This window comes from Sander lucioperca, chromosome 2 (genome assembly GCF_008315115.2).
Source record: "Sander lucioperca isolate FBNREF2018 chromosome 2, SLUC_FBN_1.2, whole genome shotgun sequence".
Taxonomy (NCBI): Eukaryota; Metazoa; Chordata; class Actinopteri; order Perciformes; family Percidae; genus Sander; species Sander lucioperca.
The window spans coordinates 35,770,464-35,796,688 of record NC_050174.1 but is presented as its reverse complement, the minus strand read 5'-3'; the positions used below and the strand labels follow the sequence as shown (position 1 = coordinate 35,796,688).

Genomic DNA, 26,225 nt, shown 5'->3' with positions numbered 1-26,225 from the left:
AGGGCTGCGCTTTGTCACCAATCCTGTTTGTAGTATTTATGGACAGGATATCGAGGCGTAGTCGGGGTGGAGAGGGGTTGCAGTTCGGTGAGCTGGGGATCTCATCGCTGCTTTTTGCGGATGATGTGGTCCTGATGGCATCGTCGGCCTGTGACCTTCAGCACTCACTGGATCGGTTCGCAGCCGAGTGTGAAGCGGCTGGGATGAGGATCAGCACCTCTAAATCGGAGGCCATGGTTCTCAGCAGGAAACCGATGGAGTGCTTTCTCCAGGTAGGGAATGAGTCCTTACCCCAAGTGAAGGAGTTCAAGTACCTTGGGGTCTTGTTTGCGAGTGAGGGGACAATGGAGCAGGAGATTGGTCGGAGAATCGGCGCAGCGGGTGCGGTATTACATTCAATTTATCGCACTGTTGTGACGAAAAGAGAGCTGAGCCAGAAGGCAAAGCTCTCGATCTACCGGTCAGTTTTCGTTCCTACCCTCACCTATGGTCATGAAAGCTGGGTCATGACCGAAAGAACGAGATCCAGGGTACAAGCGGCCGAAATGGGTTTCCTCAGGAGGGTGGCTGGCGTCTCCCTTAGAGATAGGGTGAGAAGCTCAGTCATCCGTGAGGAGCTCGGAGTAGAGCCGCTGCTCCTTCGCGTCGAAAGGAGCCAGTTGAGGTGGTTCGGGCATCTGGTAAGGATGCCCCCTGGGCGCCTCCCTAGGGAGGTGTTCCAGGCACGTCCAGCTGGGAGGAGGCCTCGGGGAAGACCCAGGACTAGGTGGAGGGATTATATCTCCAACCTGGCCTGGGAACGCCTCGGGATCCCCCAGTCGGAGTTGGTTAATGTGGCTCGGGAAAGGGAAGTTTGGGGTCCCCTGCTGGAGCTGCTACCCCCGCGACCCGTTACCGGATAAGCGGACGAAGATGGATGGATGGATGGATCTTTTCTTTTATTGTCCATATTATTCATGTGGATTTGTTATTTTATCATCCTGTTTATGATGTATGTGTATGTTGTGTGTGATGTCTTTGAGATACTGGGACCTTGAATTTATCCTTGGGGATCAATAAAGTATCTATCTATCTATCTATCTATCTATCTATCTATCTATCTATCTATCTATCTATAAATCTGTCTGTCAGGGGAACTGCAGTACGTACTAAATGTAAAAAGAAAAGTATAAGATTTGGTAGCAGCCATGATGCTGGCTTGCATACTGCAAAACCCGATGTAGTAGGACATTCTGGTATTTCTGGCTGCATACTGCATATGTATTGGGACATACTGAATCTTTTTCTGGCATACTAAATAGTATGGTAGTAAAGGTACAGTCTATGATTGGAACCCAGGGTTAAAAAAAAGTTAATTAACTTTTAATTATTGACATAAACTTTTTATGATTAATATTTGAAATATATTTGGTTGATTTTAATCTTTTAAATGTTAAAAGTAAGTCTATATTTTCTAAATTAAACTTCATAACAAATGAGACGAAAAACTAACTCTGGGTGCGCGGGTTTGTTCGTTTTATTTCACCGCAACAATCCACATGGGCGGAGTTTAAGCATTACAGGGTTTTCTAAAACAAAAAAAAACAAAAAAATATATAAAGTCCTTATAACTTTTAACTTAAAAATTAAACGTGATATTAATCAATTAACTGTGTGGACTCCGAGGACTGGGAAAAAAAGATTTGGACTCGGGAGTTGGCCAGATTAATGTCACGGTGGCGGTGCACTATCACCGCCCTCGGCTCTGTTCGATCAATGCTGACAGTGAACGCCGCCCGCGTTACGCCATTTTGAAATGCTGGGAGAGGCAGAGGCGAGGGAAATCTCAAAGTAGAGAGCAAAGTCTGTAATTCAGTAACTGAAGATTGTAGTTTACTTTCTTTGGCTGAATCTGTTTCGTGTTTTCTTTATCAACTGGGCCGACGACTTGTACGGCCTTTGTCGGAGTTTCCATAGCAACAGTCCCTGGTTTGTTCCTTCCAACTGCTCCCCGGTCAGAACCAACTGCCGACCCGGGTCAGTTGCTCCATTTCGGGGCCCGAGCCCGCTACAGAGATACCCTCATGGCAGGTAAACTACAGAGAAAAGACTATCAAATTCATAGTTATTCAGCAGTTAACATCTACGCCAGTCAATATATGTTAATAAGGATGAAGTAGCGTGCGGCCTTGTTCTTATATTACTGATTTTAGCTTCAGTTAGCTAAGTTAGCATCGTGCTAACGCGTGTGAAGTTGTCTGTTATGTTATGGTGGTGTGTTTTGGTAAAACTTGGATTTGTGTTCCGTGCAGGAGCCGGTGGTGGGACCAGTGATGTGCAGTGGTGCTTCTCCCAAGTCAAAGGAGCGATAGATGACGATGTCGCTGAAGGTAAGTGCATGTTGTGGTCCCTGAATAGTAGCTAACCTGCTACTGTCTGACTGACATCCTGTGCGGGTTGTTTTGACGTTAGCTTCAATGCTACTGCTACACTATTTGTTTGAGGTTTAATGCTTAATGAGCTTTAATTTACCTGTTGGCAGTACACCTTCAGACACACACACACACACACACACACACACACACTTAGACACACACACACACACACACACACACACACACACACACACACACTATATAGGCCTATATAAAGAGACTTCAGATACAGTATTAGTGGACCACTAAGGTCTATATAAAGAGACTTCAGATACAGTATTAGGGGACCACTAAGGTCTATATAAAGAGACTTCAGATACAGTATTAGGGGACCACTAAGGTCTATATAAAGAGACTTCAGATACAGTATTAGGGGACCACTAAGGTCTATATAAAGAGACTTCAGATACAGTATTAGGGGACCACTAAGGTCTATATAAAAGCATCCAAAGAGCACCATGTCATGGGACCTTTAAACTATTTTCTACCAAACAGTAGTTCCAACTGGAAACCAGGGATGACAATGATGTATGTGCCTGCATGGCTAGATACTGGTGTAAGTGAGAATAATAACACAGTAGATGAGGATAATTGCTTCTAGGTGGATTATAACCGCTCCTTTCCCCATTGTCCATGGAGTTAAACATGTATGTTAACAGTATGTGATGGACTTATTTGCATGTAAAATGCTAACGCTGTTTACAAAAACTTCTGTCTGAGAACAAGTGTAAATGTGAGCCTTCCTTTTGCCAGTGCATAGCCCCTCTTTTGCTTTATGTGAGAGTTTGTATGGAGTCAGATTGTATCAGGCACTCTGTGTGCTGCGTTAACGCCAGAGTCTATATTAAGGATTGCACTCACTCAGAATAGTGCCAGCCTGTAAACAGGGATCGATTGTTGTGTTGTAGGATGTGATGAGTGTCTTTGAAAAGTGATGAATAGCTGCAAATGGCAATTCTGTTGTCTTCAGAGATCGTTCAGTAGACTTGAGTTCACACTGCAGTGTGTGTGTGTCACAGCTCTGTTGTGTTGTCAACTCTGAAAGGTGGACAAAACAGGAGTAAGTTGTGCATCATTTGGGAGGAAACGTATCGTTAAACCTGAAAAGTGAACACACCAAGTTTAAACAATAGGCTCCCTGCAGCAGCAGTATAAAAACTTGTACTTGACTTCTAATGGCACTCCTTTATCCACAGCTGACATCATTTCTACTGTTGAATTCAACCACTCTGGGGAGTTGCTGGCTACGGGGGACAAGGGGGGTCGTGTTGTCATCTTTCAGCAGGAGCCAGAGGTAAGATTTGGGCGACTTATCTCACTCAACTAAGGCCTTGTTCAGACTGCCGGCCCAAACCCGTTTTTGGCATATCTAGATTAGGGGTGCAAGATATATCGTCTCAATATTGTTATGGCAATATCACGTTACGCAATATTATATAGAGGGGTGCAAGATATATCGACTCAATATTGTTATCACAATATATTGAAAGTGTTGCAGTAAGTATGCAATATTTAGTTTATACTGTGGAGCGCTGCGTCCCGTCTGTTGGCTGTGTGGCTTAGTTGTTTGATTTAGAGATTGAAACGCTGTAATGATCATGATACGTTAGTGCACGTCAGTGCACGGGTCCACTATGTGACAAACCCTATGGAGCGTACCACGTGTGTGCATATTTCAACAGAGTGACAGCGTAAGTGAGGAAATAGATAGAGACAACAAAACAGAACCAATCAGAGAAGAGAAAGAAATGTGTCCTGTTCTCTTTATTTATATATTCATACTGTCCAACCAGTAGAACATGTCCTGTAGACATGGTCCTTATTTATATATTCATACTGTCCAACCAGTAGAACATGTCCTGTAGACATGGTCCTTATTTATATATTTATACTGTCCAACCAGTAGAACATGTCCTGTCCTGTAGACATGGTCCTTATTTATACTGTCCAACCAGTAGAACATGTCCTGTCCTGTAGACATGGTCCTTATTTATATATTCATACTGTCCAACCAGTAGAACATGTCCTGTCCTGTAGACATGGTCCTTATTTATATATTCATACTGTCCAACCAGTAGAACATGTCCTGTCCTGTAGACATGGACCTTATTTATATATTTATACTGTCCAACCAGTAGAACATGTCCTGTCCTGTAGACATGGACCTTATTTATATATTCATACTGTCCAACCAGTAGAACATGTCCTGTCCTGTAGACATGGTCCTTATTTATATATTCATACTGTCCAACCAGTAGAACATGTCCTGTCCTGTAGACATGGTCCTTATTTATACTGTCCAACCAGTAGAACATGTCCTGTCCTGTAGACATGGACCTTATTTATATATTTTATACTGTCCAACCAGTAGAACATGTCCTGTCCTGTAGACATGGACCTTATTTATATATTCATACTGTCCAACCAGTAGAACATGTCCTGTCCTGTAGACATGGACCTTATTTATATATTCATACTGTCCAACCAGTAGAACATGTCCTGTCCTGTAGACATGGTCCTTATTTATATATTTTATACTGTCCAACCAGTAGAACATGTCCTGTCCTGTAGACATGGTCCTTATTTATACTGTCCAACCAGTAGAACATGTCCTGTCCTTGGACCATGTCTACCGAACAGGACATGTTCTACTGGTTGGACAGTATGAATATATAAATAAGGTCCATGTCTACAGGACAGGACATGTTCTACTGGTTGGACAGTATGAATATATAAATAAGGACCATGTCTACCGAACAGGACATGTTCTACTGGTTGTATATATACTACAGTATACAGGGTTTCCTGCAGAAAATGTGTTAGTTAAGGTGGTAGGTTTGCCATGACCGGGGGGGGGATTTTCAATTTTAAGCTCATTAAACTATTTTCAAAAAAAGTGCTGTAACAGTTTCACTGGCATTGCTCCCATTATCCTCCGTGACACGCACTCTTCCACTTTGCCCCACAACTCTTCTCCAAAACAGCCAGCTGTGAGATAACAGAGCTCAGCCCACAGCTTCACACACTCCAGCAGATAGTATGCTGAAATAAAAACAGGACACGTCATTTCACTGTGTGTAACTACGCTAACTAACCGTGTGTTGTGAACCGCGTGTAGTGATTAAAAAAAAAAACAGCTGTGTCTCAAAGACCGGGCAGCAGCCGGGACGTTGAGAATCCACGCGGCGTGAGAGGTGATGATAGTTCCAGTCACTTCGTCATGTATTCACTTGGTTGAAACAAGAGAAGAAAGCCTCACTGATGTGAAGAACAGGACAGAGAAACATATATAAATGTTCTCTGCTCACCGTATGCCAACACACCGGTAAGTCCATCACCCCGTCTCTGCCCGGGCGGTGGGCATGCCCCAGCTGCTGCACATTTGTTGACAAACTTCGACGCATACGCCACGGTGAAATGGCGATTGTTCTCATGGACACACACATGCGCGATATCAACTGGCTAGTTATTCTCCAGACAGCGACGGACTCTCATTTCGGCCGCGTGGCGCGGGTGCCCCCTTGCGGTGTAAAACACGTCCGCGCTATTGTCCGAGATGCACTTGACGTCCTTTTGTGCAGCGGACTTTTTTTCTTCTTTTTTTTTTACCTAGTTAAGGCGGTAGGGTTCCCCAGCTTAGGCAGCCGCCCGAGCTGCAAAGTGCTGCGGGAAACCCTGGTATAAAAAAACAATGCAATGCACATCTGTTGGCTTAAAGCCAAAGTATTTCCAAGCTACCGAGGAGGAGGCATTACCCTACAGTCACATTAGCTACAAGAGACAGCTACCATTCATTTTTAATGGGAGTGGCCGTTTGGCCACGAGAGACTGACAATCAGAGTGAAGGCAGCGTGAGACAGCCAATCAGAGTGGAGGCAGCGTGAGGGCAGCGTGAGGGCAGCGTGAGGGCAGCGTGAGACAGCCAATCAGAGTGAAGGCAGCGTGAGACAGCCAATCGGAGTAAAGGCAGCGTGAGGGCAGCGTGAGGGCAGCGTGAGACAGCCAATCAGAGTGAAGGCAGCGTGAGACAGCCAATCAGAGTGGAGGCAGCGTGAGGGCAGCGTGAGGGCAGCGTGAGACAGCCAATCAGAGTGAAGGCAGCGTGAGACAGCCAATCGGAGTAAAGGCAGCGTGAGACAGCCAATCAGAGTGAAGGCAGCGTGAGGGCAGCGTGAGACAGCCAATCAGAGTGAAGGCAGCGTGAGGGCACCGTGAGGGCAGCGTGAGACAGCCAATCAGAGTGAAGGCAGCATGAGGGCAGCGTGAGACAGCCAATCAGAGTGAAGGCAGCATGAGGGCAGCGTGAGACAGCCAATCAGAGTGAAGGCAGCATGAGGGCAGCGTGAGACAGCCAATCAGAGTGAAGGCAGCGTGACGTATGTCAGTGGCTCAAGTCGAAGAAAATAATTCAAGATGGCGGACAACGCTTCAGGACATGGTATTTATGTATATATCTGATATGGTTGGCATTTAATCTCATATATTGTGTTGCTTTTATAGAGAAATAAATACTTTTAAATCCAAAAACATCGTTCTTGTGACTTAACAATACCTCTGAAGTAACTTTTAAGACGTGGTTTAAGGTAGCACCGGAGAATTTCTGTTTACTGTTTCCAAGCAACCGGGGGTAGGCTAGGCAGGGTTCCTTTCAATCTGTTATTTCGTCGTCTCCCGGAGCAACACTCATTTTCTTACTTTTGTGTTCTTTTTGCTCCACTCTTCGCTCTTTCTTTAGCTCCTTTCTTTTCTTTCACTTCGTTTTATGGTTCTGCGGAGGCTCCACGCAGCTGATGTTTATACGTGCTCTGGTGTGTGCGTCGAGCATGTGGGTGTGTGTGGTAGAGCGAGGTAGAAGTGAGAGAGTGACGGCGATTTTCTTCAGAGTGAGTACCGACTCTAGAGTCATAGTGAGAGAAACTAAGTGTCTCCTCTGTTCTTTCTGACCACGGTGGGAAATCTGGAGCAGGAGAAGTTAACCCTCTCCTTGATTTCATGTTGTTTACGGAGAAGGAGAACCAGGAAATGAGTCGGGGGAAATACAACGCTACCAAGTGACGTGTATTTTTCGAGAGGTGCATCAAAGAGTACAGACGTAACGAGAGGAGAAACTCAATGGAACTGCAGCTCCGCCATCTTGGACTGACTGTAACCCAACGTTGTGTTGAGTTTCTCCTCTTGTTGCTTCTTTACTCTTTGGGTACATGTCGGGCGGGATGCAACGCAAACAAAATATCGCGTAATTATCGCGAGACTTTCGGTATAATATCGCGCAACGTGATATCGCGAAAACAACATTGAGTCGATATATTGTGCACCCCTACTGCTGCTGTCACAGTGATGCACATGCTTTTCCATCGGTAGTGAAGCTACAGTAGTCGGTGTTTTACGTACGCTGCAAAGACAAACTAAATCACCTGACTAATGCAACGTTACCACGACGTCTCCCTGCCATTTTTCACCGCAGAAAGCTGCTACCAGCCAGGCTAAAGCTAATTTAGGTAGCCTAAAGAAACAAGGCGTCTGTCTCAACTAACGTTGCGGTTCAGAGCCGCGACGCAGGAAACGTAACCAATCTGCAGCAGCAGTCGGTGTCTGATATAACGTCATTTCCACTGACTGAAGTGCTCTTGGATACACAGTTTGTTGCTAGTGTGTGACATGCAGGCTCTGCATGCACAGCCAACCACCAATCACAATCAATGTTGATCAATTTATCAAACAACCAAGGCTAGGTCCCGCTTGTCAACCACAACCTGAAATTTAGAGGAAGCAACATGCATGCATTATTAATATCATTCACTTTAGCCTGGATTGATATTATTATATGAATACAATGGTGTTGTGCAGGCCTAGTTTGAAATGCGATTCCAAATGGATTTCTACATATGCGACTCAGTCCGGAAGCTCTGGCTACTCATATCGGATTTCAAAAAATGTCTTTTGAGTCTCTTGTGTAGCGGAGAATTATGCGCTTAAACTTATGCAGATACTGAAATAAAAACACAGAGGCTCTGTTGTCTGAGCCAGTGTATTATTTGCATCCACACCGTCAGTCACAGCGCAGCTTTTACTCCTTTCACAATAAAAGCCCAACTTAAATTCTCTCCGAGCATTTCACCAAAGAGGCAACTCAACAAAATGCTAAATGTTTCTCGCAACGCGACGCACAATGACAACCTGCGTTGAAGCTATCCTATAAGCCTCAGTATGGATGGCATGGTGTTCTCAACAAAGATCTTAGGTCCAGACATTAGTTCTCTTTGGGTGGTGTTCCTGTTTATTATAAAAGTAGAAAAAGGGTATTTCACATAAAATAGTACTTCACCCAGTGGTGATTACTAAAATGCTGTGGCTTATTGTCGGTGGAGTGGGTACTCGCTCGGCTACGGTAAGAACCGTGTGTTCCCCGCCATCCACACCTTGCCCTCACTGATTGCCACACCTGCAGATATACCTAATTCACAGTGACATACCACACCCAATGCAATACTCCCCCAAGTGGCTGAAATAAATATTAACTAAATTAACCTAACCAAAAAGGTGGATGTAAATGGCTCCTACAACCAGAGTGACGGAAGTGCCGAGCAGACGTTGCTGCGAGCAGAGCGCTATCGAGAACAACAGCAGCCCGTTCAGCTCGACGGTGTGATTGTAGGCCGAAATGACGGACCTCCATTTCTCAAGCGTGCACGTAGCTACACTGACGCCTATGCCGTTACCACAGCAACCCATGGATAGATTGGTGATGTCTGGACACACAAATCTGATCTCATCACTTGCAAATAACTGCGCGGACAATCTGTCTTCAGATCAAGTTTGAGAAACTAATCAGAAATGCCTGCAGTCTGAACGTGGCCGTTGTTTTTCTTTTCTTCACATTTAATAAGATAAACTGATCTGCTGTCTGTCGTTGTTTTAGAGTAAGAATCAGCCGCAGTGCAGAGGAGAGTACAATGTTTACAGCACCTTCCAGAGCCACGAGCCTGAGTTTGACTACCTGAAAAGCCTCGAGATCGAGGAGAAGATCAACAAGATCCGATGGCTGCCTCAGAAAAACGCAGCACAGTTCCTTCTGTCTACAAACGGTTAGTAAACCACTTTATTCTGCTCTATAGTCCACTGGTTCTCAAGCTTTTTTCAATAATGTTCCCCCTTTTGAACAGTGTTTTTAAGCCATGTACCCCCTAACCAGCATGAATAATGTTTGGTAGAAAATAAAAAGTCTCTATAAAGAGGAAGAATACAGCGATGTCAGAGATAGATTTACTAAACTACAGCCTTGGACCTGGAGAACATTTAGATGATGATGATGAAGAAAGGAGACAAAGACTTGGAAAAAGACGGTAGAAAGAAGGAAGGAAGGCAAGAATAGGTCAGAAATAGTAACAGTAGAAAGAAGGAAGGAAACACTAGGGCGACAAAAGGGACAAAAAATTAAAATAAGTGACAAACTTCGAAAAAAGAGACACAAACGTGCGAAGAAGAAAACCCAGAAAAAAGTAAGGAAGAAAGGCAACAATAGGTCAAAACAAACGACAAAACCTTCAAAAAAAGGTGACAAACTTTGAGAACAAAAGACAGTAGAAGTAACTACAGCCTTGTCAGTCCCTCCAGAAAAACGCGATTATGCGATCGCATAATTCAATGCATAATCAGCCAAAGTCTGCAAAATATGCGGGGCTTGCGTGATTTCATAATCCCCGCATTTTCGTTGCAAAAAAGTCCCATAAATCTTAGCAGAAAGTTGAAAAATGTTGCGTTTACTTCACACAAGAGCAGCCATTTTCCCCTGTTGCCATGGGAACGTTAGGAAGTGACGTAATTACGCGACGTGAACATCATCGAAAAGCTGCAAACCCCGCGATGAAGCCACGATGGAACCACAGTTTTTGCAAGTTCCTGCAATTTTTGCAAGTTCCCGCAATTTCATCGCATAAAATTACATAAATATCCGCATAATCAAGGATTTTTGCCCCGCAATAATCACAAAAAAACTCCACATTTTTCTGGAAGGACTGGTTTGTAACTGAAAAACATTTTGCAAAAAATGTCACGTACACCCTGCAGTCCTCCAAAGTCCCCCTAGGGCAATGTTTCTCAAACTTTTTTCAATATTGTACCCCCTTTGAATTGCTTGTTAATAGGGCTGCCACCTCTTAGTCGATTAGTTGACTAATCGGTCGTTTTGGTCTTAGTCGACTAAGATTTCTTTAGTTGAGTCATTTTTTATGCTTATTCATGCTTAATTACTCATTTCCAAGAAACTTATGAGCACATTTCTGGTAAACACAAGATTTAAAGTGGTGCTTTTGCAGGATTAATTGTGGAGAAAGTTCAGTTTTACAGATGGTTAATTAACTACATTTATATTGTGCTTTTCTAGTCTTAACCACCTCTCAAAGAGCACAGCTCTGTCGATTACATCAACTAATCCATTAATCGACAAAATCATATAAGTGTTAGTCGACTAAGAATTTCTTTAGTCGAGGACAGCCCTACTTGTTAAAGCCGAGTAGCCCCTGACCAGCGCAAAACATTTTTGGTAGAAAAAAAAAAAACGTCTTTATAAAGAGGTACAGTACAGCGCTGGCAGTGATAGATTCACTAAACAACAACCTTTAAAAAAAAAACAAAAAACATTTCAATTGTTTAGATTTCATTCATTATTATAGTATAATTATTTTAGAAATTATGCATGATTTTTAAATTAGCATTTTTGCAAAAATGTCACGTACCCCCTGCAGTCCTCCAAAGTCCCCCTAGGGGGACACATACCCCCATTTGAGAAACACTGCTGTAGACAGTATGAGTTGGTAATATTTAGTCACTTTACACTGAAACCTTTTCATCTGTCCTCTGGAGACAGTTCTCTAAATGAATTCAGTTTCTTCTGTTATTGAAGATGAGTTCTTCTTGATCTCTGCTCTTTCTCGTTGGCAGATAAAACCATAAAGCTGTGGAAAATCAGTGAGCGGGACAAGAGACCAGAAGGCTACAATTTGAAGGAGGAGGACGGGCGATACAGAGATCTCAATACTGTCACAACACTACGGGTGTGTATAAAATAAAATGCTTTATCCCTGTCCCAGTAATGTTGACCTTGTACTGTATGTATTGTTAATTATGCTTTCATTAGCTGTGTTTCATTACTTGTTACACGATATTATATATTGATTCTGACAAGTCTGAAAGGTCCATTGCGCTGCAGTTTGACTCCCTGCTCATCATGTGCATCCTTCAGTTTGGGACACACTGATCTATATGTATTGAATAGTTTCTAAATATAGGCTCAGTTTACCAGACTAGCCTGTTACACTGAGGCTACACCCTTTTTTTCTTTTGTTTAAAGGACAGTTTGTCACTGACTACGTTTAAATGCACATAATAGTCCAGTTTTTGCTCTTATTCTGAAAAAATCTGTATTCTGACTAAGCTGTTTACACGGCTATTGAAGGTAAATATTCCACTAATATTCCCGTTTACATGCAGCCGTGCAAAATAGGATTTCTTCAGAGTTCCAGCGGTGGAGGACTTGTTGGAGCGTGTGAACACAGCGTCCGTCTTTCATTCCTTCAACCAGCTTCTAGAAAAGGTCGGCTCTAGGGTTGGTTATCGTTTGGGTTTTTTTCGATAACGGTGCTAAAACCATACTTTTAAAACGGTGCCGGTGCCTGAACCGATACTTACATTTTTTTTTATACAATAACTTTGAATGCTCCACGAGGCTTACTACTTTCAAGTGAACGCACCGTCTGTGTTGTTTTTCCGACAAAGGCAGCTGCAGACTGCTTAACGTCCCGCTGTTGGAATCCTCTACAGTGAAATACAGTCACACTTCACACCGCTGTCAGCATTTTAACCTACTAGCTAACGCTAGGCTAACGTTACCTGCTGTCAAGTGTAGTGTTAAGTAGTGTCACATGCAGATCCTTCTGTTGCCTCTAACGTCTGTTTCAGAGCATCAGAGAGCAGCGCAGAAGGCATTTAATTGGCACCGAAATGAGGCACCGAAATCTGCATTGCTATTCGGTCCGTCGTTTAGGCACCGGTGCCGTATTTGCACCGGGTTTCGGTACCCAACCCTAGTCGGCTCATATCCAGAAACCTGTTGATATCCAAGTCTTTGTTAATGTTTAAAAGTAGCTGTGTTTCTCCTTCTTTTCTTTTGGCCGTGCATCTCTACTGCAGCCCTGCAAACTGTCAGCTGGTTGGTTGGTAAACAGTAACCATAGCAATGCACAGAGCTGGCCGTAAGCCGTAAAAAAGGCGAGATGCCGCAAACTGTCACAAACTGCTGTTAAAACCCTGATTGAGAAGCAGATTCTGAATGTGCTGTATACATGTCCAAAGAATGGCTCTAAAACCTGATCAACACCGACATATCACACACGTCTTCTGAATAATAGTGGAATATTAGTGTGCATGTAAACGTACTCGCTTTTAGTAAAACCTTTTATTCTACTCCACACTGGATAAATGTAGAATATTGTTAGACTTATCTGACAGTTTGGGACACAAATGTCATTTAAAAAAAATAGACAATTTAGATTTTCCCTGAAATGAAAGTGCGACTACCCCCGCTCCTCTCCCCAGGTACCGGTGTTCAGGCCCATGGACCTGATGGTGGAAGCGAGCCCTAGACGAGTGTTTGCGAATGCTCACACCTACCACGTCAACTCCATCTCCGTCAACAGTGACTGTGAGACGTACCTGTCAGCGGACGACCTACGCATTAACCTGTGGAACCTGGAGATCACCGATCGCAGCTTCAGTATCCTTTCCTTCTTTAATTCCCATGCAGCTCCATCATCTTCTGTAGCCCCTGTTATCATTGTTGTCGTATTTCATTAGACTAAAGCTGCTTACACACCCAACCAGACAGCAGTACTAATTATAGTAGACTTCACAGAATGAACGGCGATATTTCCCCAGTAATAGAACTTTTGCTCAATTTTTTTTAGACCCTAAAGCTGCTTCCAGACCAACCAGACGGCCGACCGTTGGCAGAAAAGGCAGTCATGCTGATCAGTCTCCCCAAGTTGGTCAAAAAGTGCCTCAGAACACACCGAAGAGACGAGACGTAATACGTCTCCATAACAGCAGGCGGCGCTAATCTGTATCTTCGCCCAAAAATGAAAACCGGCAGCTGATTGGACAAACGCGTCACGTGGGTCTGGTTTCTCTGGAAATTCAAAGCCAGACTGTCATGGCGGCTCGTTCAGAATACGATCTCATATTGGACTAAAATAGTTCACCGAAACGTGTTTCTGAAAACATTTTAAGAGAGAAATAGGCCGTGCAGTTGCTGAATCTGTCTTCATTTCAGATCAACAAAGGTCAGTTTAAAAGATTTTCCTCAGATTTTGAGAGACTCTAGTCACGCTCATCCCGCTCCCCGTTTCCTGGTTAGCTCTCCACCAATCAGAGGGGTCATTTGAGTCCGACTGCAGGCAGTGCCAGCCCCGCTGATTATACATGTCAAATCGGCTAAAATGAAGGCCGACGGCCCCTCTGACGGACAACGACACGGAACACACCGACCAGACTCGAGTCACCGACCTCGCCAGACTGTCAGACGGCCGATTATCGGCTCGGTGTGTCTTGGGCTTAAGAGCTCCTGCACGCTGCCTGTGGCGTGAGCATGTCAGCTGCGTGGCGTATCCGTTTTTATTTCGGCTTAGAGCTTGCACACTGCCTGCATGACACGCACGTCTCTGGCACATCCATGCTAGAAATAGGACCGACGTCTATTTTTCACGCGACACGCAAGCGTGTTGGAAGAGTTTCCAGGCAAAATAGAATACGAAAAGATGTGGCCGCCATGTTGAATGTAAACAAAAAGCTGCTTGCCGTTGCTTCTCTATCGTCATCGTGTTAAACCAGCCAATAGCGCGCCAGGTGGATAAGCCAGTTTGTGATTGGTTCCCGCAGATTTGTAACGGAAGCACAATAAAAAGGTCTCCAGCCTGAGCTGCAGGGAGAAATCAAATCACCTGCAGATCCAGCTGGGTTTACCCAGTCTACCTTAGGTACTGGAATTGGGTATTATGAGACGAGGCATTTTACTTGGTATTATCCTTAGCTTCTACCCAGAGTAGCTTTGACGTTGTCTACATTTGAACTTAAGTTAAATGTGTACATTTGATGCCTTTTAGTAGTTTTCTTTTTTTCTGTACATACAGTGTGAAATAATGACTTATGTCCTGCTTTTCTTTGAGGTAGCTTTGTCACTGCATATCTTTTCTGTTCCATGTTAAGATTAATTAATCTTATTCATTATGTAAGGCCATACAGACAGTGATTTTAAAGCTCTGTGCGGATGTATTTGTAAAAAAAGTAGACACTGTTTAAAGCAGAGATCTTCAACAGGGCGTCGTCAGAGTCACTGCAGGGGGGCCTCCAAATTATTGTAAATGTTTTAAAGGTTAAAAAAAAAATTGAAATGTCTTAACATGAATCCAACATATTATTAGCAAATATAAATCAGCCTATTTGTGAAAAAAAAAAAAATGAAGATTACTACTGGCCTAAAGGTAGTCACTAAGGTAGCCATGCACAGATACAGTTAATCCTGAGGATTCACTGTGCCACATGTATGTTTATCATTAAAACATGATTCATAAAATCATGGCAACAAATATTTTAATAGCTTAGTATTCTATGCACTAAACAGGTATGTATAAAGGTTTTAGGCTGCCCACACGTTATTGTAGGACTAGCTTATTATGCAACCTAATTATATACAACATGTAGTAGGGGGTCCCTGATCCGTTTCTCTCTCAGTTTAGGGTCCTTGGCTGGAAAAACGTTGAAGACCCCTGGTTTAAAGGCAAAAGGTGTGCACCACAGTGTCATATCTAATTCTACCACTAGATGTCCACAAAGTAAGGATTCTTCTACACAGAGTCACTCTAGCAGTCCACATTTTAACTGAAATTTAGTCCATATCGATGACTTTCACCTTCCGGGATTGCTCTGTTGCCGCTGAAAATTCCGCTGGATGTCCTTTTTTTAGGCTGGATGTCCGTCCCCTTCCTCTGTCTCTGTGTTGGCGTTCTAACCTCCGGTGGATTTCTGAGGACTATGGTTAACTGCTCCTCAGATCTCTGCAGGGTAAATCCAGACAGCTAGCTAGACTATCTGTCCAATCTGAGTTTTCTGTTGCACGACTAAAACTACTTTTGAATGTACACACGTTCCACCAAAACAAGTTCCTTCCTGAGACTATTTAGCAGAGGCACCGTGGCTCCGTCCAGAGCTTAGCACCACCCAAGATGATTGTGATTGGTTTAAAGAAATGCCATAAAACCAGAGCCCGTTTTTCTCCCATCCCAGAATGCTTTGTGGACTAGTCAGACCTTCCTCCACAGTGCTGTGGTGTTTGCTGCATGCCCCCCCCCCCCTTCTCCCCTGTCCTGTCTTCATGCTATCCTGTCAATAAAAGCCCCAAAAATAATCTTAAAAATAAATATCTTTTGCTACGTTTACGCCTCACGTCCACACTCTGCCTGCGTTTCCAATCCCCTCAAACAAAGACATTTGCCAGCAGGTGAAATAGGAAATAGGTGACACTGAACTAATTTAGGTAACTATGTCAAGCTCTGAAAATCTATATTTGCTGAACAATTGCAATGCGAAACCTTTTGGGCCACTGGGTCAATGGCAGGCTAAGTCTGTTCTAGTTTGTTTAATTTTATTCCCTTTTTAAGTCATGGAAATGTCTGTTTAGCCCTTGGCCCTTAACCTCACATCTTCAGATATTGTTGACATTAAGCCAACCAACATGGAGGAGCTGACGGAGGTGATCACAGCGGTGGAGTTCCACCCCAACCAGTGCAACACGTTTGTCTACAGCAGCAGCAAGGGCACCATCCGCCTGTGTGACATGAGGGCATCGGCACTGTGTGACAAGCACGCCAAACGTAAGCCCTAATATTAAAAACTGTAGGTTGTCTTTTCAGTAGGAGTGGGGGGAAAATCGATACAGCATAGTATTTTTGTGGCAATACTGTATCGATACACAGACGCCAAGTATCGATCTTTTATTATATGTGTCTGGGTCAGTTTGTCTGCTTGACAATCCCATTTTGCAGCAATAAAATTGAAGTGAGATGAACAAACAGAGAATTTGTTGAAAGTTGAGTAATCGCAGAATATTGCAATATGTTTAAAATCGCAATAATATGGTATCGTGACATAACTATCGTGATATCGTATCTCGAGGCCTCTGGTGATTCCCACCCCTACTTTTCAGTCAGACTGATCTCATGAAGTGGTGTATGTACGACACGCCAATTGGTATGCCATTATTGGCGTGTTATCAAGATGCATACTCGCTTTTTAGCGTGTTTGTGTTGTTTGGCCTCCATTGACTTAAATTACCTTGCGATTGCTTGTGAATTGACGCTGTAGCGAGTAGTATGACAGCTCGAAAATCCCCATAGGCAGGTTGGTCGGGGGGGAGGATGGGTCAAACACAGGACTTTCCCCCAGGAGACTGGGGATCGTGTCCCGCGATTCATGTTTTCCTAAACCCAACCGTCTCTTTCTTCTTTTCCTAAACCCAACCCCGTTAAGCTGGTTACACTGGATGCGTTGCGTGAGCGTGTCAGCCGTGTGTGGTGTCCGTTTATATTTCGGCTCCCATGTTAACCTGTTAGAGCTTACACACTGCCTGCGTGAGACGCGTGCATGCTAGAAATAGAACCAACGCCTATTTTTCACGCGAGACGCAAGCGTGTTGGAAGCGTTTCCAGGCAACATAGAATAGGAAAATATGTTTATATGTCATTTAGACACAAATGCATATTAATAAATGACATCTTGATGTTTGAAAGTCTCGAGGTTTTGACATCAATGTAGATATAAATGTAATAAAAAATTTCAGAGAAAATATTTTCAATCTTTATTGCACCTGTCATACAGAACGAGATATTCTGTAACATATTTTGCAGTCAATACTGCTGACGTTGTCTTGCTTTAATCAGATCAGTAGGTTATATATTTATGTTTAACAACTCTCTCCCCATACGTGGAACAAGCCGATATATAAAGGGTAGGATAGGCTACAATAACAACGTAGTGTGTGTTCTGAGTGACGGTCCAACATCAGAGAGGCGCTATAGGCTCTTTACAGCTACACTAAGTTGTTATAAACAGACAGCCCACTTACCCATTTTTCAGAGTTTGAATCTGTCGGCGCTATGTCCCGAGATCAGCCCTCCCTGTACCTAGCAGCAGGAAAAATCCACGCAGCCGCCACGCTTCTGAGAGGCAACAGAAACGCCACGCTCGCGCGACGCATCCAGTGTGTAACCGGCCTTATTGTTTTCCTAATCCCAACCAGGGTTCAAAATTAACTTTTTTGTCCACCAGCCAAATGGCTAGTGAATGTTCAAATTTTACCAGCCACTCAAAGGATTACCATTGTTTTTTGACTGGTGAGTGAAGCAAATCTACCAGCCAATTGCATATTTTACCATCATTTGGCTGGTAAATGGTGCTAATTTGGAACCCTGATCCCAACCGTCTGAAAAGGTGATTATGCGTCTTGATAACACGCCAAAATGGCATACGAATTGGCGTGTCCTACATACGCCATTTATTGAGATCACTCTGCAACCCGTCCGCTGGATACGGATAGCTGAAAATGTGTACAGATAACATGCCACTTGGGTTTAGAAAGTGGCGTGTGTGTGTTTACGCGAAGTCGTGATGGCACGTTGTTTAAGTTAACGGCAGCCAGGGTGAACTAATGACTTGCATCCTTTTTGTTTTCTTTTTTTAAGAGTTTGAAGAGCCGGAGGATCCAAACAACCGTTCGTTCTTTTCTGAGATCATCTCGTCCATCTCTGATGTAAAGTTCAGCCACAGCGGACGCTACATGATGACCCGCGACTACCTGTCCGTCAAGATCTGGGATCTCAACATGGAGTCCCGGCCAGTAGAGACCTATCAGGTGGGGGGGGGGGATATGTAAATATTACTGTACGTACACACCGCCGCCGACTTGAGCTGCAAACAGACAGACAGAATGTGTATTGGTTGTTGGTCGCAGCGGTGTCTGTTAGCAGTTAGCTCGCCTGTTAGCCGCTGAACCGCAGCAGCGTGCAGGCAGAGCGAGCAGCCGCCAGCTGTTGATCCGTGCAGGACTTCACCGTGAGCGGACTGTTTAGAGACCATGTGACCGGCAGGTAACGTTAACTGGTCCCTATACGCAAATATCATAAATGATAGGGAACCCAGCAACGGCCATGATGAGCTTCTCCTCCTTTTTCTCTGAACTAATGTTTTGGTAGGAACCAAAGTTTACATCGTATGTTTCTCTGGAATCAGCCAGCGTGAAGGACGTCTATATTCTGATTGGTTGCCGCTGAACCGCGTCATAGCTCATTACCATAAAGTTGACCTACTTTCAACTTTCTGATTGACGCTCTGGTCGCTCAAAACGCTCAAAACGCCCAAAACGTGACGCCGACAGATTTGCCGCTCCTTGCAGCTGAGAGAAGCAGCTTCCATTGAAAATGAATGACTTCCTGTATCTTTAGAAGATCAAGTCGGCGGCGGTGTGGACGTACAGTTAGGGGTGTGAATCTTCATTGGTGTCGCGATTTTGATTTGATTGCGATTATACTGTCAACGAATTGATTCGATATCACGATGCATCGCCTCCTCAATGTTATTATTAATTTGCTATAGATAGATAGATAGATAGATAGATAGATAGATAGATAGATAGATAGATGGATGGATGGATGGATGGATGGATGGATGGATGGATGGATGGATAGATAGATAGATAGATAGAAGGGGAAATTCAAGGTCCCAGTAGCTCAAAGACATCACACACAACATACACATACATCATAAACAGGATGATACAATAACAAATCCACATGAATAATATGGACAATAAAAGAAACGCTTGCAGTGAGAGGGCAGGGACTGACCGTGTGTGTGTGTGTGTGTGTGTGTGTGTGTGATTCAGTATGCATGGTAAGGTGCTCTATGAGAGTGTGTGTCATGGTGGTAGTGCAAATAGGTCCAATAGTGCCAGGATAAAGTCTAGAGACCAGCGTCAAATATGGACAATATAAGAGAATAATGTAGACAGTAGGATAGACACAAACCAACAGTCAGTGGTTTTAATCAACAAATTCAAGCAGTCGGATGTAAAAGAACTCCTCTTTTTATTGTATCTGCACTTAAAAAAGACACTTGTTAATGTAGCGGAGTCTGAACACAGCAGACAAAAGACAAAAACTAAAAAAGCAGCAACCGGAAAGTCAACAAGTAACCTCAGTAGGCAATAATGGATTATGGTCTGTCACTGCATCGATGCAATGATATATTTCAACGCCCTTGGTATCAGGTAGGGGTGTAACGATGTATCGATTCAATCCTTGACGATCACATATCATCTATACATACCTTCATCTTTAAGATGCGCCTTTATTTTGAAATTCCCACTTTATTCTTTTTATTAAAAAGACTAGTTTGTTTTTAATAGGGCTGCACAATATGTTGCTTTTTTATCGTCATCGCAATATCAACTGGCGCAGTAAATGTTTATCTCGAAAGGCTGCAACACTAGTTGAAAGAAAATATCAGCAGAAAACTCTACATTTAATGTAGCTGTCATTCTTTTTAAGTGGTGCCTTTTTATATTTTAATTGGATGTTCAATTAAAGAATGTTGTATTTGATTGATTTGATGTCTTGTATTTTAGCAGAATACTGAAAGCAGCCAAAATGCAGAAATAAGTACACTTTATTATCTGTTTAGTAATGTCATTATTGCGATTTTTAACATTATCACATTTTTCCTAATATCCTGCAGCCCTAGTTTTTAATTTAAATGTCAGGAAGAGCTTAGTAATGTTGCCTTTTGTAAATGTATATATAAACTGATTGTGTTAAATGGGCTGATGTATCGGTCGCAGGCTCCTAAATATGAATCTAATCGAAATCGTACCGTGGCAGACCTTTTCAGATCAAATATGTATCGTTGTCCAAAGAATCAATTTTATATCGTGTTGTGAAATGACGTGTGATTTACACCCCTATTGTCAGGTCTGTAACTGTTGCTGAGACGGGTTGTAAAAGGCCTGACATTTATACAAGTGTTCCTGTCATTTCCACTCTTGTAACCATAACACCCTGTCATCACTTTCTCTGAACAGGTGCATGAATATCTCAGGAGTAAATTGTGTTCCCTCTATGAGAACGACTGCATCTTCGACAAGTTTGAGTGCTGCTGGAATGGCAACGACAGGTGTGTATCTACCTCTACCTATCTCTGTTATACCTCTATTATACATCTATTATACCTCCTATTATACCTCTATTATACATCTATTATACCTCCTATTATACATCTATTATACCTCCTATTATACCTCTATAATACATCTATTATACCTCTGTTACCTCTATTATATATCTATTATACCTCCTATTATACATCTATTATACCTCCTATTATACCTCCTATTATACCTCTATAATACATCTATTATACCTCTGTTACCTCTATTATACATCTATTATACCTCCTATTATACACCTATTATACACCTATTATACATCTATTATACCTCCTATTATACCTCCTATTATACTTCTATAATACATCTATTATACCTCTGTTACCTCTATTATACCTCCTATTATACATCTATTATACCTCTATTATACCTCTATTATACATCTATTATACCTCTATTATACATCTATTATACCTCTATTATACATCTATTATACCTCCTATTATACATCTATTATAACTCTATTATACATCTATTATACCTCTATTATACATCTATTATAACTCTATTATACATCTATTATACCGCTATTATACATCTATTATACCGCTATTATACATCTATTATAACTCTATTATACATCTATTATACCTCTATAATACATCTATTATACCTCTGTTACCTCTATTATACATCTATTCTACCGCTATTATACATCTATTTTACCTCCTATTATACCTCTATTATACATCTATTTACAGCTGCAGAGATTAAAGGACAATTCCGGCGCAAAACCAACCTAGGGGTTATTAACAGATGTGTACCCTCTCTGTCGTTCTCTGGGACATGATTTCATGCTAATCGAATGTGTTTGGAGCTTGAAAGAAGCTAGTGCGGACTGCTGATTAGCTTACAACGCTAGTATTCAGGGCACAGGGAAAGTAAAAACAAATCACTATTTATACCACTAAAAAGGCTCAAAATATCACCAAACTTCAGCGGTAGCATAATGAGGGGCCCTAATTGTTAACCCAAGCATTGAGAACGTTGTAAGTGTACAGACAGTTTATTAAAAAGGTAGTTTAGAAAGACAGTCACGTTCTCGTATACAGGTGGTATGCTACCGTGAAAGTGTGGTGATATTTTGAGCCTTTTTAGTGGTATAAATAGCGATTTGTTTTAACTTTCCCTGTGCCCCGAATACTAGCGTCGTAAGCTAATCGGCGGTCCGCGCTAGCGTCTTTCAAGCCAAAATTAGCCAACGATTCTGAGTCATGTTTTTCTCTGATGTCAGCTTGTTAAATGTGAACATCTTCTAGTTTCTTCTCTCCTCTGTGACAGTAAACTGAATATCTTTGAGTTGTGGACAAAACAAGACATTTGAGGACGTCATATTGGGATTTTGGGGAAACACTGATCTAAATTATATATTTTTTTTTTTACCATTTTCTGACTTTATAGACTAAACTGATCCATTCATCCAGAAGATAATTGACAGATAAACCGATGAAAATAATCATTAGTTGCAGCTCTAGATCTATTATATCAGGGTCAAAAGATGCCTTTTGGGGAGCTGTTGTTATTCTGTACTGGTAGATGTCACGGTTCGTGAAAGCAAAATGTGCTTGTGGTTTCTTTATCATTCTCCACACTTCCAATATACATGACGCATGCACATGTTTTGGGCTGACCTTTATTTGATGCAACGGTCCAACAACATTTGCCTTATCAATTACTGTGGTTATCTGCTCAGCGCAGAGCATAAGACTGCGTTCACATATGAAGGCAAGGCAGCTTTATTTGTATAGCACATTTCAGCAACAGGAGCAGCTAAAAGCAGAGTTTGTTCCAGATATGTGGAGCATAAAAACTGAACGCTGCTTCCCCCTGTTTAGTTCTGACTCTGGGGACAGCAAGCAGACCTGTCCCAGACCACCTGAGAGGTCTGGGTGGGTCATAGTGTAGTAGACCGGTCCCAGACAACCTGAGAGGTCTGGGTGGGTCATAGTGTAGTAGACCGGTCCCAGACCACCTGAGAGGTCTGGGTGGGTCATAGTGTAGTAGACCGGTCCCAGACCACCGTGAGTGGGGGGTCTAGTGTAGTAGACCGGTCCCAGACCACCTGAGAGGTCTGGGTGGGTCATAGTGTAGTAGTAGACCGTCGGTCCCAGACAACCTGAGAGGTCTGGGTGGGTCATAGTGTAGTAGACCGGTCCCAGACCACCTGAGAGGTCTGGGTGGGTCATAGTGTAGTAGACCGGTCCCAGACCACCTGAGAGGTCTGGGTGGGTCATAGTGTAGTAGACCGGTCCCAGACCACCTGAGAGGTCTGGGTGGGTCATAGTGTAGTAGACCGGTCCCAGACCACCTGAGAGGTCTGGGTGGGTCATAGTGTAGTAGACCGGTCCCAGACCACCTGAGAGGTATGGGTGGGTCATAGTGTAGCAGCAGATCAGAAATGTATTTCGTCCCTAAACCGTTTAGTGATTTATAAACCAGCAAAAGTATTTTGAAATCAATTATTTGAGGCACAGGAAGCCAGTGTAGAGACTTCAGAACTGGAGTGATGTGATCCACTTTCTTGGTGTTAGTGAGGACTGGAGCAGCAGCGTTCTGAATCAGCTGCAGCTGTCTGATTGATTTTTTAGGGAGACCTGTAAAGACTCCGTTAGATTAGTCAAGTCTACTGAAGATAAAAGCATGGACAAGTTTTTTCTAAATCCTGCTGAGACATAAGTCCTTTAAACCCTTGATATATTCTTAAGCTGATAATAGGCTGACTTTGTAATTGTCTTAATGTGGCTGTTAAAATTCAGGTCTTTCCTTCCTTTTTCAGAAATGGGGGTAGTGTGTTTAGGCTGCGGCGGTCGGGCCGTGAAAAGTCTCGGCTGTGTGCGGCGAAAAGTGAGACGGATTCAATTTTTGGATAAAGTCAACCCTGTGTCACGCTGCGGTGGCCAGTCACGTGCGCGTGGATTAGACTTGTCGTTGTGTTTTGAGGCGGTGTGAGAGTCCCTTACAGGAAACAGGAAACATCACTGCCTCTATCGCTAACACATTAACGTTTTAAAACACCAAACAAGGGATGCAACGAATCCAGATTTTTGGAGTTCGGCCGAATACCGAATCCACTGGTTAAGATTCTGCTGAATCCTCGTCCCATCCTCAGTCCATGAACACAGTAAACTCATTAATGAAGTAAACAGTGACTGTCCTTCCTTTGCCGTACCTGAAGTTGCTGCATTTTGGCTGCTGTCTGTAGATTCCTTCATGCACAAAAAGCCCAATATCCAGCCGAATCCTGGATTTGGTGCATCCCTGCTATATAGTCTACTTGTGTTACAGTAACTCTGAGTACCCCCTAGGGGTCCCGGACCCCCTGTAGATTATCTCTGCTGTAGTGCAGATGAGACCCATTATCATTGACATTTGATCCAGATGGGGAAAAGATAGCAGCAACAGAAGAGGGATCCAGGACGGACAGAAATGCAATATGTGCTATTATCTGAAAATCCTCCAACACCGCCTAAAATTGAAAATTCGCCAGGTTGCTTTTTCTGGTCTGAACGTGGTTTTGGTTTGGATGGCCGATATGCTCCTGGCCGTGGTTCATTACAGAGAACATTCATTACACTTTTGGCTTTTTGATTATTACGATGTGGCAATAGCCGTCCAGCAGAGAGCCACGAACTGAGCTGAAAAGAAGAACTTAAAACGCAACCTGCTAGTGCAAAGTTAGCGTCAGCAAGTTAACTTGCAGTTAAGGAATGGATTCTATTTCACAAGGCAACAAACCTGTTATTATTACCTTTTTATATTTGTTTTAATAATTAACTTTAAGTGCTCATATTATGCTCATTTTCAGGTCCATACTTGTATTTAGTATCAGAATAGGTTTACATGGTTTAATTTTCAAAAAATACCATATTAATTAATTAGGTAAGGACTACTAGCCAGTCAGAAGCAGAGTATGAGGGCGTGCCATGCTAGCAGCTAGGTGAGCATTATAACGTGTGTTCCAAAGTGACCACGTTTGTCTCTGAAGTAAAGGCTGGACTACAACAGAGCTGTTTGGAGCAGTTTGTGAACAGTGTTTTCTGTTGGAGATGGTAAGTCCCTTTGGGGTGGACTTTGGGCTTTTTCTCTTTGTAAACCTATAATGTGCACAAAAAGATATATAACAAAACAAAGGAAAGGGGAAAAGCCAAAAAGCGTAATATGAACACTTTAATCGAAAGGTATTATTGTCGGTGAAACGGTTAATAATTAACATCCCCAGGTTAGGCAACAAACTACTGAGTTAAGTTGATAAAAAGACGGTTATTTTCAAATGGCGCATGAGCCCCCTTTTGCTTGATTATTATAACGTGGCGCAGTGTTTCTCAAATGGGGGTCCGTGTACCCCTATGGGTACTCTGGAGGACTGCAGGGGGTACGTGAGATATTTAACTAAATGTTTGTCCAGAACATTGTTCCTCTTTATGTAGACTTTTTTTTTTTCCTACCAAAAATGTGACATGTGTGTCTCCTTCTTTGGACCTAATCTTGCCTTCCTTCCTCCTACTTTTTACAAGTTTCTCGCTTTTTTCGAAGTTATGTCAGTGTTTTTGAAGTTTTTGATACTATTTTGACCTATTCTTGCCTTCCTTCCTTCCTTCCTTCCTTCTTTCTACCATCTTTTTCCAAGTCTTTTTTACAGTATTTGTCTCCTTTTCTCATCAGCATTTAAATGTTCTCCAGGTCCAAGTCTGTTGTTTAGTAAATCTATCTCTGACATACAGCGCTGCATTGTTCCTCTTTATAGAGACTTTCTTTTCTACCAAAAATTATTAGCGCTGGTCAGGGGTACTTGGCTTAAAGAAACGATTCAAAAGTGGTACATTATTGAAAGAAGTTTGAGAACCACTGACGTGGCGTATTATCACCCCAACCTTTGTCTCTCTGCAGCGTTGTGATGACCGGTTCCTACAACAACTTCTTCCGGATGTTTGACCGAGGCTACCGTCAGGACGTAACCCTGGAGGCATCGCGGGAGAACAGCAAGCCGCGGTCGGTCCTGAAACCTCGCAAAGTAAGCACGGGTGGGAAGCGCAAAAAGGACGAGATCAGTGTAGACAGTCTGGACTTTAACAAGAAGATCCTCCACACTGCCTGGCATCCTCTGGACAACATCATCGCTGTGGCCACCACCAACAATCTGTACATATTCCAGGAAAAACTGAACTAGCGTTCGTTGCTGAACCGCTCTGATGTCAGTTCCCGCTTGAGCCGCACTGCTCTGATACACGCATTACAAACGACATCGGTCCGTCTTTTGGCTAAATCCCCGATCTGCCGTCAGTGACTTTAGTTTTGAAAGGGACAAGACTCACTCCGTCAACAGTAAACAGTGGCATTAACACAGTACATCCAGGCAACACATTCTCATGAACGTATGAAAACTTATGCACAACAATTCGTATGATATCCCACTAAATTACAGCGAGCGCCGGCTTAACTGGCGCGGGACGGCCGGTCACAAAACGGTTAAAGGTCCCATGGCATGA

The 26,225-nt window shown here is 43.0% G+C and overlaps 1 protein-coding gene across 3 annotated transcripts; it reads left to right on the top strand.

Annotated features, from left to right (window-relative positions):
- Positions 1-1,773: 1,773 nt before the first annotated feature.
- On the top strand, positions 1,774-26,225 carry LOC116054356 (serine/threonine-protein phosphatase 2A 55 kDa regulatory subunit B alpha isoform-like). Of its 3 annotated transcripts, none has more exons than XM_031305878.2 (11): positions 1,774-2,070; positions 2,292-2,369; positions 3,611-3,708; positions 9,334-9,499; positions 11,355-11,467; positions 13,008-13,185; positions 16,172-16,336; positions 18,203-18,372; positions 20,596-20,687; positions 25,627-25,919; positions 25,952-26,225. In XM_031305878.2, the coding sequence occupies exons 1-10, from the start codon at positions 2,064-2,066 to the stop codon at positions 25,904-25,906; spliced, it is 1,347 nt and encodes a 448-aa protein (XP_031161738.1). In that variant the 5' UTR covers positions 1,774-2,063; the 3' UTR covers positions 25,907-25,919; positions 25,952-26,225. The 3 variants fall into 3 exon arrangements, with proteins under 3 accessions (XP_031161738.1, XP_035852490.1, XP_031161737.1); XM_035996597.1 differs by having other exon boundaries at positions 25,627-25,930; positions 25,963-26,225; XM_031305877.2 differs by having other exon boundaries at positions 1,775-2,070; positions 25,627-26,225.

Excerpts from the sequence above, each read along its gene's own strand:
- LOC116054356 (XM_031305878.2), top strand. Across the intron at positions 9,500-11,354 it reads GTTCCTTCTGTCTACAAACG|ATAAAACCATAAAGCTGTGG; the intron begins GTTAGTAAACCA and ends TCTCGTTGGCAG. Across the intron at positions 20,688-25,626 it reads TGCTGGAATGGCAACGACAG|CGTTGTGATGACCGGTTCCT; the intron begins GTGTGTATCTAC and ends GTCTCTCTGCAG.